At 40.8% G+C, this 21,118-nt stretch overlaps 1 protein-coding gene across 2 annotated transcripts in view; it reads right to left on the reverse strand.

Moving 5' to 3' along the window:
- Nucleotides 1–20,070, reverse strand: part of DCBLD1 (discoidin, CUB and LCCL domain containing 1) — a 65,031-nt gene extending 44,961 nt beyond the window's left edge. For both annotated transcript variants that reach the window (XM_027056363.2, XM_053222335.1), the window contains exon 1: nucleotides 19,837–20,070. In XM_027056363.2, coding sequence (XP_026912164.2) covers nucleotides 19,837–20,056 — 220 coding nt within the window. In that variant the 5' untranslated portion in view covers nucleotides 20,057–20,070. The remainder of the gene's footprint in view (nucleotides 1–19,836) is intronic.
- Between the last annotated feature and the right edge of the window lie 1,048 nt (nucleotides 20,071–21,118).

A 21,118-nucleotide genomic window follows, 5' to 3' on the forward strand; every position in this document is an offset into this window, starting at 1 on the left:
TGTAAAGAGAATCTGGATCAGAGGAGCAGGACAAAGGCTAGGAATGGGGCAGCTAGAAAGGGAAGGGAAAGAAAAACAGATATTCACAAGAAAAAAAAAACTACTGGCCTTGAGTTTTGGCTACTTATAGTAGGAAAGACAAGAGGAGGGAGAAAAAAACAACAACAAACCACTGAGATTCTGAGTCTACAAATGACTGGAACACTGAGGCTAATATAAATAGAAAGAGAAGCCGAGAGAGAGAGAGAGAGAGAGAGAGAGAGAGAGCGCGCGAGCACGCGCGCGCGTGAGCGAGCAGGTTTGGGGACAGACGTAAGTCTGGTTAAGGCTGAGGTGACAGCTCTATTTCTTGACATCTCTGGCAGTGAGCACAAAATAGTTAAAAATTAAATGAAAATTATACTAGAGTGAAGCATGTGGTGCAGAAGCACATAGTGAACAGGGCTTTGATTTAAAATTTGAATTATTTGCCTGCTTGTAAAGGCTTTGGTTTAAAAAATCCAATTTTGGGGAGTCTGGGGGGCTTAGTCGGGTAAGCGTTCAAGTTCAGCTCAGGTCACGATCTTGTGGTTTGGGAGTTCAAGCCCCGTGTCCGGCTCTCTACTGTCAGCTCAGAGCCTGCTTGGGATTCTCTGTCCTTCTCCCCACCCCCACCCCCACTCTCTCTCTCTGTGCTTCCCCCACTGGCGCTGTCTCTCAAAAATAAACATACAAAATCAGTTTAAAAATCCAATTTACAGTTTCTCTTGAAAACTGGAAAGACATGGCAATCATGCCAGCAGGCATTCTTATGGGGCCAGTGACACAGTGGCTGCCCCTTTAAAGGAGACAGGTGCCCTAGCTCCCCACCAGACCCTGACTGCTCATTTCTAGAACACGTCCCACCTTGGGAGGCAATGATTTTGAGCATGCTGCTAGGGCAACACTAGGGAAGCTAGTGTACAAAAAATCATGCATACAAATATACACATAACTAACCCCCTCTATGCCGCCAAGAGTTCACCTGGTCAAACATGTCAATGCCTTTTATTACTATGAAATTCTCTGCTTTAATAAGAAAAGAAAAAGCGAACTCTTTTGGAAAACACAACTAAAAAATATAAAATGAAGGGTAATTATATGTGAATCAACTTTCATATCATTATTGTATTCTTGATTTTAAGTGACATGTCATGACAAAGGAAAATCCCAGGGTATCACGTTTATCCAACCCTGTAATTACACTTCTTACCAATCACTTTCACTCTAAAGCCCAAGAGGAAGCTAATTTTACCGGGTGATACGGGGCAGAAAGTGAGCAGGTTTGTCTCCAACACTCCCCTCGTTATTCTGCCTGGGGGATCTATGCCTCCTTGGAAAAATTTCTCTTTTCCATTAACTATCAGAATGAAACTCTAGGAGTCTTTGTTCTGCCAAAAAAAAAAAAAAAAAAAAACCAACCCTGAAAGGAGCTGCTGAGTCCTAATTCGTTAAAAAGCAAGCTGTCATTAGAAGTTGTAATTTCACCTCTGCCTATGGACAGAGACTATTTCTAGAGTTTTCTGTGGCAAACACTAATATAATACATTTATCCCAGGGTATTAACTACATCAGGAATTTTCACCCTATTATCCTCCCATAGTGTGATTAAGAAAACTAGATAGAATAATAATACTGTAATACATACTTGAAAGTGGATGAGAGAGTAGATCTTAAATGTTCTCACCACAAAAAAAGAAATGGTAATTTTGTGAGGGGATGGAGGGGTTAGCTAACATTGTCATGGTAATAATTTTGCAATATCGAAGTGTGTCAAATCAACACACTGTAGATTTGAACTAACACAATGTCATATATCAATTATATCTCAATAAAGCTGGAGGAAAAAAGCACTAGAAATACGCCAAAGGGGACAATAGAGAACTGGTAGGGAGAGAAAATGGCTACCATATCATGGATTGTATAACGCAGATTCATGCAAATAATCAACAATAGAGAAACAATATTCCCATGACCTCATCCTAACACTCTGGTAGTTTAACTCATCACCTGACTGTAGTTAAGAATCACTGACAGGGAAGACAACAAAAATTATTTAAAAATCTATCAGTCTTTGTTCCATTTCTTGTGTGTCAATGTCAATTTCCTGGTTGTGATTTGCAAGATGTTATCATTGAGGGTAACTAGGTAAAGGGTACAGGACATTTCTCTGTGTTATTTCTTGCAATTGTATATAATCTACAGTTATCTCAGAAAAAGTTTCATTAAAAAAATTGAAAAAAAATCTGTCAGTGTAGTTAATTTTGGCTGACGAGGGTAAAAATGAGGGGGCTTTCATTTTCTACTTTATACGTTTCTACACTATTTGGATTTTGTTATTCTGTATGTTTCTCCCATTTAAACTATGCTTAAATAAAATATACAAATTTACATTGAAAAAGTATATATGGAATGCCAACCAATAAAGGAGGCCACTTTTATTTGAAAATCTTTCTGTAACAAATTCATTACCCATCTTCCTCATATTTGTCTAAGGAGCATGGGGTGTTATGTCTGGGGCGGGGCGGGGGGGGGGGGGGACGGCGCTATACATGTTCCAGTTTACAGATGAGGAAACACAATGCATACTGACTTTCCTTAAGGCTACTTTACTGATGGTGGATCCCAGACTGCAATTCCCAGGTGATTTAGCAATGGCTCTAGGATTTTAAAAAACATTTTTGTCTTTGATTTTGTAACAAATACTTATGCTTAATCTTTAAAAAACATCTGAACTGCTGCCCTATCAGACCTTCCTTTGGATACTTTGATGACACCCTCCTATTAAAATGAACAGTTCCCTAATGAGAGAAAGCTGACTCCTGCAAGTCATAAACAGATGGAAAACCATTGGGTAGAAAGTTGAGGAAGAACTTCAAAATTTAAGTGCCAGATGTGTTACCATCTAAACTCACTGATGGATCCCAGCATGACTACAAGTAAGGCAATCAGATACTAGGTGTCTCCAGGTTGGATAAAATGTGCTCTATGCACCAACACCTATGAAGCACTCTTGCCAAAAAGCAAAACGTGAATCAATAATTGACTCCAAATCTCATCAAGCCTTTACACCTAACTTCCAGGCTACAGGAAATGCACAAGTTTATTGACACTGTAAGGAAGCCATTAGCCAAATCTAGGCTGGAATATGCTAGTGCAACTGACCTAGTTTCTTCAATAATGAATTGTATAAAGAGGCATAAAAGAATGTATTTGTTTTAAACTAAAGGAAACTGAAGAACCACAGCAACCAAGTGAATCTCATTTGGATCCTGATTTGAAAAACCAACCTTATAAAACTGTTTCAAGAAGGTAAGTGGGGTACTGATATCAGGAAAGTATTATTCATTTTATTAGGTGTGATAATGATGTTGAAGCTGTGTTAGAAATGTCTTTTTTTAGGGAAGCCTACTGACATATTTGGGCTGAAATGGCATGATAACATGAAGTCTGGGATTTGCCTTAAAATACTCGAGTAAAAAAAGGGAGGAAGCAGGATAAGAAAAAAGAGATGGGGGAAGGTTGATGGCTGCTATGGAGGAGGGTTCAGTTTAAAAAAAAAAAAACTGAAATGAAAAGAAATGAAGGTCAGTCTTTAGGGGAAAAAATATCACCTTGGTTTTGAGGATTAAGCTCCATATGGTGTTGGGAGGCCTGATGGGTAGTGAGCCACAGTGATACAGGAGTGTGGGGTGAGACCGCTAGGTTCAAGTGTCACCTACCTAACATCAAAGGCGGGGGGGGGGGGGGGGGAGCATGGAAATAAAGGGGAAGGAGGAAGCTTTGCCACAGGGAACTTGTCTAGTCTTCAAAAGTGGCTACCACCCAGTGTTTATCTTTTTCTTCCTTTGAACTGTAATTTAATGGCCAAAGCACATGATGACTAAACTATCCGTCATTTCCTCCTCTCCTCTGCAGAATATTTGAAGAGTGGTCACTCCATGATGGGCCTAAATCCTGGGGTTTGCTTGGAGCCATAGCCATACTACATAGCCATAGCCTGGGGTTTGCTTTGAGACTGATCAAACCCCTTCTCAAAACAACTTAAAACACAAAACTGGATGAAGTTGAGATTTTGGAAAAAGCTGCTAAGTACTCAGTAGTTTATAGATCCCCAAGTGACCTCTACACAAAATTTAAGTATTTTATTTGTGAACATTTGGAAACAATCTAAATTAGAAAAGGATGGTCAAACTATATCTCCAAGCCATGTGGTAATAAGGAAAAGTTAAAGTCATGGTTTAGAATTCTCTTTAACTTAAAAACGGGATATAGTGTACTAATAGATATAAAGGGAAAACGTTTGAAGTGTTACGATGTAGGATTACAAGTGATTTTCATTTTATTGATATATTTATTTTCTAAATTCTCTACAATATGAAAGCATAATGTAGATATCAGAAAAATAGTATAATGAAAAATACCAAATTTACCTAATGTTCTCTGTAACATAAGCTACTTTTAGCATTAGCCTTAAGGTACAGACTGAAAGAAGTCTCTTTAAACCAATACGCACAGACTGTCATTAAAAACTCACTCAACAGCTAGGAATTTAGAATAATGCAGATCTCACTTGAAGGAGCTCACAGGCAAAGGGAGAGGGGTGTGCTAACAAGTAATTCCTGAGAGTATAGTGACAGCTCCCAGAGGTATGGGCTCAATATCTATTCTTCAAATGCCTGAAATGAATGCATATGTCTCTATGCTTTTAATATCAGCTGTTCCGGAAATATGGATATACAGGGTATTTTCTAAATAAGCTTAAAACAAATCCCAGATGCTTGTCTACACGCGTCAACTGTTTATTTAGTCTACTCTAATTCCACCCACTAAGAAAGGAAAACAATAACTTCCTTAAAAGACTATTTCCCTTTGATAAGAAATCACGTTCCACTAACAGAAAAGTGAAATTAAGACATACCTAGTATGAACTAAGTTCTGTAATACTACAAAGCAAGAATTAGGCTTCAGAAGAAAACTTTCAACTGAATTGCACTTGTGGAAAATTGGATGACATAAAATACATAACGCAAAAATTCCTTTAAGATTAATTATTAACTAATCTATACAAGAAAACAACAGACCTCAAACATTTTAAAAAATTTATGACCCATAGTTAGAACATAGATTTTTTGGGGTACCCAGGGGGCTCAGTCGGTTGGGCATCCAACTTCGGCTCAGGTCATGATCTCACAGTTTGTGAGTTGAAGCCCCGCATCAGGCTCTGTGCTGACAGCTCAGAGCCTGGAATCTGCTTTGGATTCTGTGTCTCCCTCTCTCTCTCTGCCCCTCCCCCACTTGTGCTCTGTCTCTGTCACTCTCTCTCTCAATAATGAATAAACATTAAAAAAAAAAAAGATTTTTCATTACAATCTAAGCTCACATACACACACATGTAGAAACAAACAGAAGTCTAACGTTACAATTCTTTTTAGCGTATGTAGTGCATTATGATTTTCCTATTCCACTTCATTTTTTTAAATTGAAAGCATGCTGGTTGTGTCAACTGAATTAATTTTATTGCCTACTAATGGGTCACCACCTGCAATTTGAGAAATAGTGCTCTAAAATATCACAAGAGTGAAACCATTTCTAGAAACATGATTTCATTCCTGTTGTATCATTGCTCTTCTAATATTCAAGTTATAACAGGTCTCAACCCATATACAATCACCTGTGTGTGGGTGTGAGAACATCTTTTCCCATGTCTAAGATCAAGTGAGCTCTTGATGACTACTATCTTTTCAACCACAAAGGGGAGTTTGCAATTATTACAGTTCTTTGTCTGATGGCAATGTGAACAGATTTCCCAAGGTATTACTAATTTCATTGTCAGCCATACTCTCTCATAAATTTTGCTCTTTTCAGGTGTGTTTAACTTTTTTATGTTGTGTGTTGCCTGGAATGGAAAAATAAGAGCAGAAGGGTCTAAGTGGTTATGTGAGAATAAAGCTAGTAAGAATGAAGTTGTGATGGTAACTTCAATTATTCAAAATTTTTCATTTTCTTGAAAGGAAAATGGATAATACCATGCTGATAGAAGACACAGCTATAGATTAGAAGCATAGGACCGAGTTCTGCAAAACTGTTTTAGAATCTCTTTAGACCTTATTGCCACCAAGTACAATAATGGAAGCTAATGATAGGACTAATGATCTAAAGAAGATGATACTTTTGCCTCAGCAGATGAAAGACATTTGGCAGTAAAATAAAAGGAAACACAAGGTACTTATTGTCAAAAAGTCTCTCCATGTAAACTCCCAAGACGGTGTTTCCTATCAGCTGAAAGAACCACTTAAAATAAATCAATTTGAATGCATGAAAATGAAACGAGTCATTTCAAGAGGTCCTATCCAAGACTCCTTACATAATGTGAGGCTGTTTCCATCAGGGTGCAAGGGCATCAAACATTTTAAATGTTCACATAAGAAGCATACCTAACAGTAAAAAAAAAAAATCTCAAAACCTAATTTAGTGCTATCCATTAATGTGCTATAAGTAAAACCACATAGAACTTCAAGAACTGCATAGTTCTTGGTCACTCTCCTGTTCTGTGATTCCCAAGGAAAAGTTAAAGATCACAGAAGGGGTGTGGGTGTGGGGGAAGAGGGCTTGCACACCTATTGCTTTTCTAATTTCATAAATTATTTCCATATACTTAAGAGGTGACAGATGACAATGGTTAGGACACTGGGCTCCTGCCCAGTACTGACTGTTTGACCTTAGACAAGTCCCTTTACCTCTCTTAAAGAGCTACAATTCATCATCACAGAGACAATGATATCGTCCCCCTCCCTCGACACACAGGGTTATCATGAGCATTAAGTGAGATAATGGTAGTAAAGTACTAAGCATAAAGGCTAGCATACAGTAAGCATTCAAAATATTTTAACTGCCATATTTTTATTTAAAACTACCACACATATTAAAGTAGCAAGAATGTTGCTTTGGGTTTGCTGACTTTGTCCAAGTTCCCTCACTCACTGGCTCCATGATCTTAAGAAATTACCTTTTTTTTGTGTATCAATTTTCCTCATCTTTAAAAAGCCTAACCACACATGTGCCTGGGTGGCTTAGTCAATTAAGCGTCTGACTCTTGATTTCAGCTCAGGTTGTGATCTCACAGTCATGAGATCAAGCCCCATGTCAGGCTCCACACTGAGCGTGGAGCATGCTTTGGATTCTTTCTCTTCCTCTTTAAATAAATAAACAAACATTAAAAAAGAGCCTGACCACAATTGGGCATGGTAAAGATGAGTGAGCCTGTGTTAAGGGTTAGAGAGTCTGTCAGAAGCTTTAATTAGAATACTCCCTGCCCCATTATGTATCCAGGGCCCCACTGACTGCTAGGACAGCATCTCCCAAAGTGGGCACTGTATGCTTTTGAGTCTTTGGGAAACTTAAAAGGAGGTCAAGTCTTCATCTCCAAACAAGATCTGCAAGATAAATTTTACCTGTAGAATTTTACCTTTTTCTTTGCCACAGGCCATCTCACAGCCCTTAGAGTGCACAGTGACGTTCTCACAGCAGACACAGGTTGGAATATTCTCAGGGAACCCCTTCCTCAGTGGGTGTCTCCTGATGTAGTGTTCCATAGGGCACATGGCCGGCCAACTCCTGGGCTAGGCTCTCAAAAATGGGATGCACACTGGGATTCCATGATGGGGCTTCTGGGATTAAGGCTGAGATGCAGAGAAGTGGATTCTGGCCTTGAGACTTTAAAGAATGATACTGAAATTATACTATGTGAATCTGATAATTCAAAAGGAAGAATTTTCCCACTGTTGTGAACTCACAAGTGCTGTGGGGGAAATTTGTAACAAATTGGATGCATTCTTTAAGAGAAGTTGCTTAATTTCAGAGATAAAAAGGGGAAAAAACTTGTTTGTACAGCAAAACAAGTCTAAGACAACTATTTTATCTCTGTTGAATAGATGCTTAGGATAAGGAAGTTAGAGAAAAGCAGCTGCTGACCTTTACCAATAATGTCAGGATGTTGATGTAATGTCCAAGTTGCAATTGCTGGGGGTGAAGATAAATGCGGGAAATCTTTCCTGTCTCTACCATGCACTATATTTTCTAACCTTGGTTCCATGTTAAATATACACACCGCCAATATTCAGATAAAGTGTAAATGGACATTGACTTTTCTCTCTGGAGTAAAAAAAAAAAGAAAAATCCAGTATACCAAGTGTGGATAAAGTTAATCTCAGTTCGTTAAAACTATAAACATCTCTCTCTCTCTCTCTCTCTCTCACACACACACACACACACACACACACACACACACACACACACACACGTTGTCACTTTTCCAGATACATTTTTCAAAAACTCAGCAAGAACCAAAATGTTATTGGAATAGTTAAAAAAAAAATCGCCATAATATTGTGAAAATGCTAATAACACCTGGCATTTACTAAACATTTATTATAAAAGGTGGCAGATAGAGTATTCTAAGGGACTTTATGTTACTGAATCTTCTTATAAGCGTATTTTACCAATAATAAATATTAGTTCCCTTTTTAAAATTATGAAACATTTCATACATACACATACAGACATATAGAAAGTAATATCTCAAACATCCAAGAATATACCCCATAGCTTGTAAGATAGGCCATTTCCAATAGAGAACAACTGAAGACCCCAACACCCCTTTTCCATCCCACATCCCTCTTGTTATTGCCCCTGTTCTATGTGTGAAGAAGATGAGGCTCTGAGAAGCCGGGTAACTTGGCCCAGGTGGCTGAGCTGGCACCTGAACCTCTCCTGAATTCCAGAAACCACGGACCTCAGTCCCTGCGCTTTAAGGCTGCAGCTGCTAAAGTCACCCAATGTGGAGGTGAGGAAACTGAGGCAGACAGACTTAAGACTTGCCCATGCTCACATGACTGCTGAGCAGCACCATTAGTATTAAATCCCACATTATTTTTTTATAGTCTTACTCTTCTTGTCTCAAAATTAACATGAGGAAAGTAGCCATGTTTAATTCAGGGATTATTGTAAAACTTATGAGAAACTCTATCACCCTCTCTCTTTAATTATTTAAGCAAGTACTTTTTACCACAATATTAAGGGACAGTCTAATGAGAGGTGACTATTTTACCTCTAACAAAGGTTGTTCACTTTTCTTAGCACCAAGGTGGCTCCTAAAAGATGCTCTGTAAATGAAGTTTTCAGTGGATCAAAGTGCTGCTTCTTAACCTTCTGTGGGCACACCAGTCATCTTGAGATCTGGGTAATAGGCAGGGCCTGGAAATTCTGTGCGTTCAAAAGGTTCTTGGTAATGATTATTTTGCTGATGCCTGAAAGATATACTCTGAATAGCAAGAGACTTAAAGAGCCCTTATTAATTAATTCCTATTAATAGATAGGGACCAGGGGTTCCTGGATGGCTCAGTCAGTTAAGCATCAGACTTTGGCTTAGGTCAGGATCACACAGTTGGTGGGTTTGAGCCCCACGTCTGGTTCTGTGCTGACAGCTCGGAGCCTGGAGACTGCTTCGGATTTTGTGTCTCCCTCTCTCTCTGCCCCTCCCCCACTCACACTCTATCTCTCAAAAATAAATGTTAAAAAATTAAAAAAAATAGGGATCTTGCAGTGAACCTTTTCAAAAATGAAAAATTCTTGAGATACCAGTTTTATATGGTTTTATTTTAATATCTATTCCTAAAATTGGAACAAGTCTATATTAGCTCTTTGACACTTATTTTCATGATTTCATTTATAAGTCTAGAACAGGCAATAAGAAATTTCAGGATCTACATTTAAGCCAGGGTGACATTTCTGACACCTGGAAAAAAGTGTCAATTTAGAAATTTAGGGGTAACTGGGTGGTTCAGTCTGTTAAGAGACCAACTTCAGCTCAGGTCATGACCTCACAGTCTGAGAGTTCGAGTCCCATGTCAGGTTCTGTGCTGACAGCTCAGAGCTTGGTGCCTGCTTCTGATTCTGTGTCTCCCTCTCTCTTTGCCCCTTCCCTGCTTGCTCTCTGTCTCTGTCTCTCTCTCTCTCAAAAATAAACATTAAAAAAAATTTTTTTAAAGAAATTATTTGAGCATATGGTAGAAAATACACAAAGAAATAGGATGAGAAATTTTCTAGGAATGTACACATATGTACCATATAGAAGTAAAAAGCAATCAATGTTTACTGACCAGAAAATAGCAAATCTCAGGAAAGAAATGGTATCTTATCATGCATCTACTGAAGTATGAAACATTAAGAGTTGATGGAGGAAAAAATAAACTTTATAAGCTCATATCACATTGCACAGTCCCCAAAAAGTATACTGCCTTTGTACATTCCACATCTTGTACCACAGACTTCATCACAATGCAATAAAAACACATGGTTAACTACTAATTGAAACTTGAAAAAGTCTTAATATTTCTGGAGCAAATGTGATCACCTCTAAGAGAAACCAAAGACTATTAAAGATTTATTGCATAAATAGCTTCCTGAAAATGTGTTTCTCTAAGACTTCTTTAACTTGATCTCCCCAGGACAAGAGCTTTCCTAGAGGATGAAGGACAGGAGACCATCCTAAGGTATCTAGGATTGTAGGACATGCACCTGTATCCCATTATGGACACTCAAAGTGAGTGTGTCTCGGGAAGCCTGGGTGGCTCAGTCGGTCGGTTAGGCATCCGACTTTGGCTCAAGTCATGATCTCATCATTTTTGAGTTCGAGCCCCGTGTTGGGCTCTAACAGCTTGGAGCCTGAAGCCTGCTTTGGATTCTGTGTCTCCCTCTCTCTCTGTCCTTCCCCCGTTCTCACTCTGTCTCTGTCTCTCAAAAGCTGAATAAAAGTTAAAAAAAAAATTAAAAAAAAAAGTGACTGTGCCTGGGGTAAATGATTCAATCTTTCTGATCTCAGTTCCTTTCTTTCATAGCTCTCAGAACTGCTGGGATTCAGTTAGATGCAAAAACCACTTGATAAATCAACATACCTATGAAGGTAGGGTTTTAAATTTTTATTGACATAAAAAAATCTACATGGAAAAGCAATGATCGATGGATGCTTACACCACCAAATGAAATGTTGATGGGGAAGAGTAATTTTACTGAGTAAGAAACTATCATTCCACAGACTATTTACAGGTCATAAAGGAAAAAGGCAGCTTCACAATGGAGGGATCAAGCTGAAGTCACTGATCATTTTTAGCATGATAGAAAGTGGGACAATAATAACAATAATAATGTATGCATCTTGAGACACAATCAGCAGCACATGACACCTTTGTGGTACTTTCACCAAAAACACTTAGCATTAATCTAATCAAGTCTTTAGGTCTAATTTCAAGGTTATAGAGAATTACAGTGGCTAGCGCACCAAGTAAAAAACACAAAACTCAGAAGCCAGTTGGTCTAATTTAAGATTGATCTGTGTCACAAAATAGCTGAACCTGATTTCCTTGCAGGAAAACAAAACACATGTGTGTAGCGATCACTGGTACCTAAAAAGTGACTTAAGAGATAGAATAACTAACTGTAACGTGTGGACCTCATTTGGATCTTTCTTCGTATAAAGCAGCAGTAAAAAGACATGTTTAGATCAACTGGGTAAATTTGAATATGACTTGACTATTAGATGATATTAAGAAGGCACCATCAATATTTTTAGGGGTGTTCAGTGCACTGTAGTAATATAAGAGACTATTTAGAAACGCAAATGAAATATTTGGGAGAGAAATGCCATTTGGTCTTTAACAGATGTCAAATACCTCAGGGAGGGGAAGTGTTTCTGTTAAGATCTTAGTAATACAGCACAGCAACTGTAGCAAAGAGGATGAAAAGGGGGGGGGGGGAAGAAGATGAAAAACAGAAAGAGAAAAGAATTTCCTACCCACAAGGCAAGAAGGTTTCATAAATTTTTAGACCCTAGGGAGCTAGGAGCAACAGTAGATACTGGGGCATTTCTCTATCTGGAGGCTATCTTCAATTTTAGTCTCTTGGCAAAGCAAGGGCTTTTTCAGGGGGAAAAAAGGCAAATCATGGTCCATGTAATTCTCAAAATAAGCAGCCTCTGTTCTAAACTCCTCAGAATGGGAGCAATTCAATAAACAGCTCTCATGTTTCAGTGGTCCTATGGACTATTAAGTCTCAAAAGTTTCTTCTTTTGGGCTGAAATCAACCACATTTCAATATGAGGCAAGCTTGCTTTTGTGAAAAGCAATAAGAAGGCTGAATTAAATCCATTCAGCCATTTAAAAATTAAGTGAGTCTCACAGAGATTTTACCTACATTTCCTGTAGGAAGTTTTATGCACTAGTAATTCAAATTTACTGTACTTCTTAACTTTTAATATCCATTGGCCTTGTACTTTGACAGAATAGCGAAATACAGTTTTCTTTCCCTTTTTTCAAGAATAAGAGTGCTCTTTAAAAAATAATTCATACACAACTTTTAGGCATATCCACTAAACAGACTTAATCATGAAATGGAACTAGATTAGTACTAATTTCCAAGGATTTTAATTTTGTGATGAAAGAGAGACTGTTCTTTTCCCTTCCTGTAAAATGTAAATATGTTGGCCACTGAATTAAAAGGCCATAATAGTGGTTGTAATTTGAGTTGGAAAATGAATATAAAACCATATAAAACAAATGTGGTTATCAGTAAAGATAAACTCCAAATAGTCTAATCATTGACAAAGTTGAGTCCTTTAAGTATGAATTAAGAATCTCATCCAGGAAGGACCAAGAAATCTTACCTTTCTGATACTTACTACATTCAGAGTAATAATTTTCTCAAATATAGTACGGGCAAATTTCTTCTGACTCCAAAAGCAAGGAAGGGTTATTTGAAACACACAAAAGACAAAAATCTGGACAAGACCCATGGCTGATTGGACAAGACAAAAATTCCATTTTCCCATTAGATATTCCTCAGTAGCAGTAAAGGACTTGAAAATGAGTTTTTGGTTTCCCTGAAGGCTATTTCTAAATATAAATATAAACTTAGAATTTTTTCCCCAAACAGTATGGTGAAAGCTTTTAATAAAAAGTGAAGTTGAAAAAGAAGCAGAATATAAAAGCATGTACAGACTAGGTAGTAGAATGAGTACCCAGGTATTTATTAGTTTTATTGTTATTCTTTATACCTTACACATATTTAGAGATGAAATTTTATTACCCAATATTTAGTAAAAAAAAAAAAAAAGTAGATAGTATATAAGTGTGTGTATGCATATGTACATTGGTTGTGGGGATATATATTTGTATTTGTGTGTGTGTGTGTGTGTGTGTGTGTGTGTGCCAAAAACCTGTCCTTACTGGTTCTCTGTGTAACAGTTTCCTTGTAGGATTACGGTATGTGGGTACAATATTATTTATCGACACCCTGCTTTATTCCACAACTGTTGTGCCTTGTAAGCATTGGGGAATATGTTTGGGAAAGCAGTCAGGAAAGAAAGTCTCATCCTAAGAGAAATTTTTTTTGTTTTTGATTTTGTTTTTTGTGGGTTTTTTTGGGGGGGGGGGTGAAGCTCCAGTGTAGCTTTATAAAAAGGGAGAAATGGGGTAAAATAAAACCACTTAGCTAATACCTTGTTTCAAGGTTATTCTTTGCAGCTTTTCTTACAAAAAAATCCATCTAAGCTAAAATTACCACACATAAGACACAAGACATTTCTGCACATATTAGGTACAATTTCACACAGCCTAAAAGCTCCCAGAGAGATAGTTCACAAAGGCTAGATTAATAGATCAAGTTGAAATAGCAGTAAACACTCAAGGCATACATGACAATGTGGTTTAATACAGTGATAATGTCACAAATGTCTAAACACTGTCCCAGTGATTTTCAAGGTGAAATAGGCCCCTGATGCCCTCAATGTATAAGCATCTGGAGATCTTGGGGACCTCCGACTCACCTGCTCCAATACCACCTGCTGCAATATTCTTAAGACTGCCAGTGCCTAACTCATGGAAGCTTTCCTGGTGCTGCCTGTAAAGGAGTCTCAAAGATTCTCAAGCCTTTTCAGAGTTGAATTTAATTATTTTCTTGAATACGTTCAGAGTGTTTCCTAAGTCATCACAATAGTCATGTATGCAATTCTGTTTACAACAACTTAGTGAATATCACCATTCACTTCATTCTCTCAAACCTCAGCCACACCATTCATGCGCCGACTAGGAAATAGTTATCTGGAACCCTTTCTCTACCAAGAACTGTACCAGATGCTGGTGGAGACTATAAAAAGCTCCTTTCATCTCTACTCTCCCCTATTATCCTCCCTTCCCCCTTCCCCCTGGCCAAAACAACAAACAAACAACAACAACAAAACCAAAAAACAAAAATAAACTCTCTTCAATCCAACTGAAAGGCAAGTTTGACAGTTGGTCTGGATTCAGCATACTAGAGCTCACAGTTAAAATTTATTTCTACATTGGGCTAGAAATCGCCATGTGGGTTTTTCCCAACAATTAAGTCTCTCCCACTCCCCTACCCCCACGGCAAACAACTATTTTTTTATGTATATACAAAGCAGAGAACATCTGGAAAATGACATCAACATGACTCTTCAGTTGCAAAGACAAGATTACGCCATATACTAAAGAAAAAAAATCTGAAGGTCTGGTGATATTTATGGGTTTATCCTCAAAGCCAAACTTCAAATATACCAGAATGAATTCTTCTATTTTAAACCCATATTTCAGACTTTTTGTCTATAAATAACAATGGGACTAGACATAGAATTTTATTACTTTGTCTTGTTCTGGTTTTGAGTCTCAGCTAGAGTCACAGCTTTGAGTCTTTAACAACAGGGCAGGAACTGTGTTTCTACTGCATCCCCACCCCCCGCCAAGGAGCACACATCCCCTCCTGAGCCCCATCATATGGTGGCCACTGTTCAAAGCACAAAGTTCCTCCCAGACCTGACATTCTTCTAGGGGGAAGTCAGACAAATTAAAGGGTAAATGATATATTCTGTTGGAAGATGGTAGTGCTCCCAAGAAAAATGAAAGCAGGGAAGGTGGGGAGGAGGAGTCCTGGGGGATGGCAGGAGGGTTACAGGTGATTAGGGACATTCTCCCTGAGAAAGTAACATCTGAACAAAGACTGAAGGGGGAGGGAGTGATGTAGATATTTGGGGCAGGCCTATTCTAGGCAACATGTGCAAAGGCTCTAAGGCAGAAGAATGTCTGCTATCTTTGAAAAATGGCAAGAAATCCAGTATGGCTGGGAGTATGGGGGAGCATGGAAGAAAATGAGGTCCTAGAAGCAGTGGCGGAGGCAGAACAAAGGGACCCCATATTTTTCAAATTAGTAGTGATAAACAGAAATGAAAAGTAAGATAGCTGGCATTCACTGAGCTTTTACCATGTGCTAAGTGCAACTCCGGAGAGGTTATGCTATTATCTCCTTAAAAAACAAGAAATTTGTTACTCTAATATGTATAGGGTAGACTTTATGCTATAGGACACACATAGCAGTAAGTCCAAAACTTTACAGGAAATATTTCCTTATTTCCCTGAACAAGCTGTTTTGGTTTTGTTTTGTTCTTTCTGCCTTAACATGACTAAAACCTTTGATATATGGTGCAGTTAATTTCACTTTCCCATGCGTCTTAAAAATAAAAACATAATTCCTTATAAATGTCAGATGTCTAGCCTATTTCCAAGTTATGTTTTGTATGTGATTTTCAAGTCTGTTTCAGTACCACAAGTTTAAGGAGTTCAACTTATAAAATAAAAAGTTAATAAATACAGTTCAGGACACTATTCAGAGTTCAAATCATAACAGCATCCTTTGGTTTAATGAATCCTTTAACACAACTTCCTTTCTGAACTATATGGTGCAACTTAATGTTTCTGAGTGGTACAAATTACATCTACTGTAGCCAAAAGGCACCGTCCATGTTCTGCTGGCATGTTCTCTTCTTTCTGATGTCCTTTCATTTAAAAGGCATCCTTGCCACCCAGCTGACAGGGCATCTGGGTGGCTCAGTTGGTTAAGTGTCCAACTTTGGCTCAGCTCATGGTCTTAACGATTTGTGGGTTTGAGTCCCACATCGGGCTCTGTGCTGACAGCTCAGAGCCTGGAGCCTGCTTCAGATTCTCTGCTTTAGATTCTGTCTCCCTCTCTCTCTGCCCCCCACCCCCAGCCTGTGCTTGTGCTCTCTTTCTCTCAAAAATAAATAAATAAACATTTTTAAAAAAAAGGCATCCTTACATACAGAAATAAAGCATTCCAAAGGGCTGGGCTTGCTAACCAAATTAATTAATGGAAGCACCAGATGAACCTTCATAAAGAACTTCAGTAGATTCTTTATTACTTAGTTTCTACTAATTAGGAAACAATTTGAAGATAATCTCCTAAACATGAAGAGATTGTTCAGTTCAACCCGAGAAACATTTACTGAGCACCTCTGTCAGGTGCCAGGATGATGACGACAATCCCAGTCACTCCCTCAAGAACTTACAGACTAAAGGGCAGACAGAACCCCAGACCTTAGAGATGATGGAAAGTCTGGGGTGGGTGCAAACACTGATACAGAAGCTACCCAAATAAACCTGTGCTTACCTTTTAAGAAGCCACTCACCTAGAACGTCAGACATCTGCTGTCCCATCTCTAACCAAATATACACAAGTGATGACTTAAGAACAGACCTTCCAATAGTAACAGATAAGAGTTGGGCAGAATTTTTAAGGCAATTTTTAAGTATCCAGTTCTATGCTTACAAGTTTCCTTAGACACTGACTGCTTATTTTTACTCTTCACTAACACTTCAATCACAAAGAGGAAATCTTTCATACACATCTCCAAATATTTTGGGGAAGGGAGAATCAGGGATGTTTAGTTAGCACAAAATCTTCACATGAATTAGGGTATTTTATTCTCAAAACTTATAATAAAGGTAAGAAGACTTAAGTCCAAGCCTATAGATTTATAGTAATTGAATCAATACTAAAGATTAACTTACATGTGGTGTTATGAAGTTCAAAAACCATGTGAAACAACCTGTATAAATATCTCAATTTAGTTAACTAGGTCCAGAGGAGCAGGGCAGAAGAAGCAGCAGACGTCAGACCAAATCCTGCTCATCAAGTCCTACTGTCTGGGGCCTGGCAGGCTATAAACACTAGAAGAGGTGGCCACTTAAAAATTAAATAAATAAATAAACAAACAAACAAACAAATAAAGCAAAAGCACCAGATAGGCAAGCGTCAGCCCTACAAAGGAACCAGTATAGCTTCTCCAGACTCTGACATAAAAAACTGGAATAATTTCACTGACTAGGCTTATAAATATTCAGATTAAAGTATCACATTCATTTCCTGAAACAGAACACAATGAATGAAAGTGTAATATTAAGTTGTCCATGACACAGATGGTAGCCATTTATCATAATCCTTACATTATAAAATGTTTCCTCCACCTCAAAGCTGATTTGAATCAGAATTACCTGGGGGAATTTTTTTTTAAGTGCCCATGGGCGATTCTGATTCACAATCCAGAGCTGGGGCTTTACAAAGCTTCCCGATACCGTCGTGATCAGGCAGGTTGGGACCCGAGAAGCACCAGACTTGGCTGACTCCCAGAATAATGAAGGTAAAATGGAACAAACGGTCCTCTTCTCATCAAAAACAGACCGTTATGCCAGGGCTGCCCTCTTGTAAACATGAAGATGGCTAACAACACCTATGACCACCATCCAACCACAGCCAGTAGCGTATCTCAAGACCAAATGGGTGTGCCTGCTTAAACTTAGGGACACTTGCCAAACAGGTGACCCAGGGCTAATTGGGAACATCACAGATGTGAGAAATATTAAAAGAAAAAAATGACTGATTATTGCTTCATTCAAGAGGTATCAGAACCAGAGTTCCTAGGAGATTTTTTTTTTTTCAGTAAATGTCCCAAATCTAAGTTTTGCTTTTTTTGTGTGATTGAATACTTATGCCTTTACTGGTTCTTTTAACATCCTAAACATATAGGATGTTTCATGGAAACTCGAAGGACAACATCATCTTCCACCAGTCAACTGCTATAAAATCTCAAATTTGAAGCTCAATAAAAAATCTAAGCAATCACACTTGTTCCCTGAGAACTGCTCTACCAAGCACCTGTTCACCAGCCTGGATGATCTTGCACATCTGAAACTTCTTTGTAAAGATGGATGGCAGTTTTGGCCAGATTAGTACAGGGACACAGTGTCACAGGGATTCACAGACCTGCAGTATTAAAGTTGCACCTTTGGGAAGCACCTGGGTGGCTCTGTTGGTTCAGCACCTGACTCTTGATTTTGGCTCAGGACACGATCTCATGGTTGGTAAGATCAAGCCCAGGATCCAGCTCCCTGCTGGGTGGAGCCTGCTTGGGATTCTCTTTCTCTCTCTCTATCCCTCTCCCACTCTTTCCCTCTCTCTCTCTAAAATAAATAAATAAACTTAAAAAGAGAAAGTTGCATCTTCAAACAGTGATGAGAAACATTTTTTAAGTGCTTAAGATACCTGTGATCAAAATCCTACATATTCAATAAAAGCATACATGTTTTTTAAATTTTTTATAACGTTTATTCATTTTTGAGAGACAGAGTGTGAGAGTGGGTGGGGCAGAGAGAGGGAGACACAGAATCTGAAGCAGGCTCCAGGCTCAGAGCTGTCAGCACAGAACCAGACTTGGGTCTGGAACCCACCAACTGTGAGATCATGACCTGAGCCAAAGTCCAACCCTTAGCCGACTAAGGCACCCAGGTGCCCCCAAAGCATACATATTTATTAAATTTTTAGGACATGCATAGCATTCTATTAGTGCCAAGGCATATTTTGTCTAAACTTCAGCTTTGAAACAAATAAATTGGTATGTAAGCAAACTTAGGAAACACCAGTAACATCTTAAGTAGCCATGCTCCAGACTGGGAATGGATATGTGGTTCAGTGGGGGGAAAAAAAAGCCAGCATTTGGTTTAGCAGTGAAACTTGCTTCATTAGAAAACACGGGTGGGGGTGGGAGAGCTGTCAAAATATTCTAGATGTTTAGTGCTATTCAATAACCTCGGTTGAATAGGGGCAGAAGTAGGGAAGGAAAGAAACATGAACTGAAAAGCCGCAGAAAAGCTGCCCTATCAGGAAAGAACTAATTAACAAGGATTTGTCTAGGGCTGGTGAAACTGCTTACTGCTTTAATCAGGTGGATGCGCAGAGGCAAACTGGGCTGTGGATTAGTTAATTACGTCCAACCTGAAACCAAGGACCAGGTCCACAGAAAGAGCAGCCTGGTCGGGAGTCGACTCGCTCAAACACCCAAGAAGGAGCCACAGGACTCCAACTTGGGGTGCAGGCGGCACACGAGTGAGGAGCGGCAGGGCGCCCCGCCGGCCCCCTGGCCACAACCCCGGGGAAACATCTGCCCCCGGTTCCTACAAGCCGCGAACGCACCCGCTAGGATCGCAGCCGCGCACGGAGGGCCCTTGCCGCCCAGCAACTCGGCAGCCTTGTCAAGGGAGGCTTGGGCGCAGCGTCCCCACACACGACTCTCCCCTGTGACGGCCGGGGTCGCCACCTCGGGGCCATGTCACTTCTCCCGGGGCCGGCGGAGTCAGGAAGTCTGGGAGCCGAGTGAGCCCGGCTTCGGGGCAAGAAGAGCGAACGCGGGCAGGCGTCGAGTTGCTTCTCTCGTTGAGCGGAGAAGGAAGGAATTGGGTGGGGGAACGATCCGAAATTCAGTAACTTATTTTATACTCGAGCCGCCGTCGGCCAGAAAGGGCAGGACTCCTCGGGGTGCAGGCGGAGACCCCACTTCCTCCCGCGCCGGGTCCCTCCAGGCCCGGCCCGGCCCACCCCCGCCAGCCGCACTCCACTCACCCAGCTCGCCCGCCTGCAGCCGGAGCGGGGCGGAGACCACAAGCAGGAGGGCCAGGAGACCGCGGGCGCCCGCCACCATGGCCCCCCCGGGCGCCAGCCTGGCTCGCTCGGCCTCCCCTAGGCGGGCGCAGAGGCTCCGCTGCCCCGGCCGGGCCGCCTCCTCCGCGGCCGAGCGCGCCGCCGGGACTGGGCGCAGCCGCGGCCCCGCACCGAATCCCATTGGGGCGGCTGGGAGCCCAGCCCGGCGGGGGCGTCGCCCGCCCCGCCCAGCCCAGCCCAGCCCAGCCCCGCGCGCCGGCCCCCAAAGGAGGAAGTCGAGCTCCCTGGCGGCTGCTGGCCGAGAGTCCGGAGGCGCACCAGACTCGGCCCGCGGTCTCCAGTAGGTACCCGGCGCTCCTCGCTTCACTCTCCCCTTTTCTTCCGCCGCTCTTCCCCCAATGCATGTGAACCTGGGAGACAGAGGGACACCTGGCCTGAGGACCTGCCCTGAGCCCCGCTGTGCCTAGGTCCTCCCCAGAGTTCCGGAGCGCGCGGTGGGTGCGTCAGAAAGGCTGCTCTCCACCAGGGCTTTGCCAACCCTACGGGGGCGGGCAAGCCAGGAGAGCAGCACTGGAGAACTCGAAATGTTGTTTGATAGGTTGATGATGGTGACAATTAAAATGTAATTCAAGTCCCTCCATTCATTCATTCAAAAGTTATTAAGTTCCAGCAGTGTGGCAGGCAGGCACAGTGCTAAATAAACCCTTGTGACACTTGCAGACGTTAAAAATAATCAGGCAAGTGTATAATGCAAATTGCAATAGGTAACATGAAGACTACTTGGGGAGCACATTCAGGAAGATTTAATTAGATGGCGGGTGAAGAGACCGCGGGGGAGCAATCAGCCAGGAGAGGCCTCACTTAAAAAGTGGCTTCTAAACTGAGACTGAGTGGGATTTGGGAAAGCAGAGGGCGGGGGACTGGAAGACAGCCGCAGAGTGCGAAGGAACTGAGGGAGGAAAAGGCCAGGGTGTCTGAAGCAGGGTGCACAGGTGGTTACATGGCAAGAGATGGAAGCCCGTGCACGCAGCAGGGGCCAGAACGTGGAGGGCCTGGAAGGCCACGTAAAGGCTGTTTAACTTGACCCTCGCACTAGAGAGCAGCCACGGAAGGTTCAGACGCGCGAGCTGATTCTCCGGGGGTGTGGAGAAGGGCTGGGGCGGGGCTGGGGGAGGGCAAGCATGAAGAGTGAAGATTTACAAGGCTATTACCGAGTAGTTGAATGGGGAAGCGGCAGTGCAAA

Source organism: Acinonyx jubatus, chromosome B2, assembly GCF_027475565.1.
Source record: "Acinonyx jubatus isolate Ajub_Pintada_27869175 chromosome B2, VMU_Ajub_asm_v1.0, whole genome shotgun sequence".
Lineage (NCBI taxonomy): Eukaryota > Metazoa > Chordata > Mammalia > Carnivora > Felidae > Acinonyx > Acinonyx jubatus.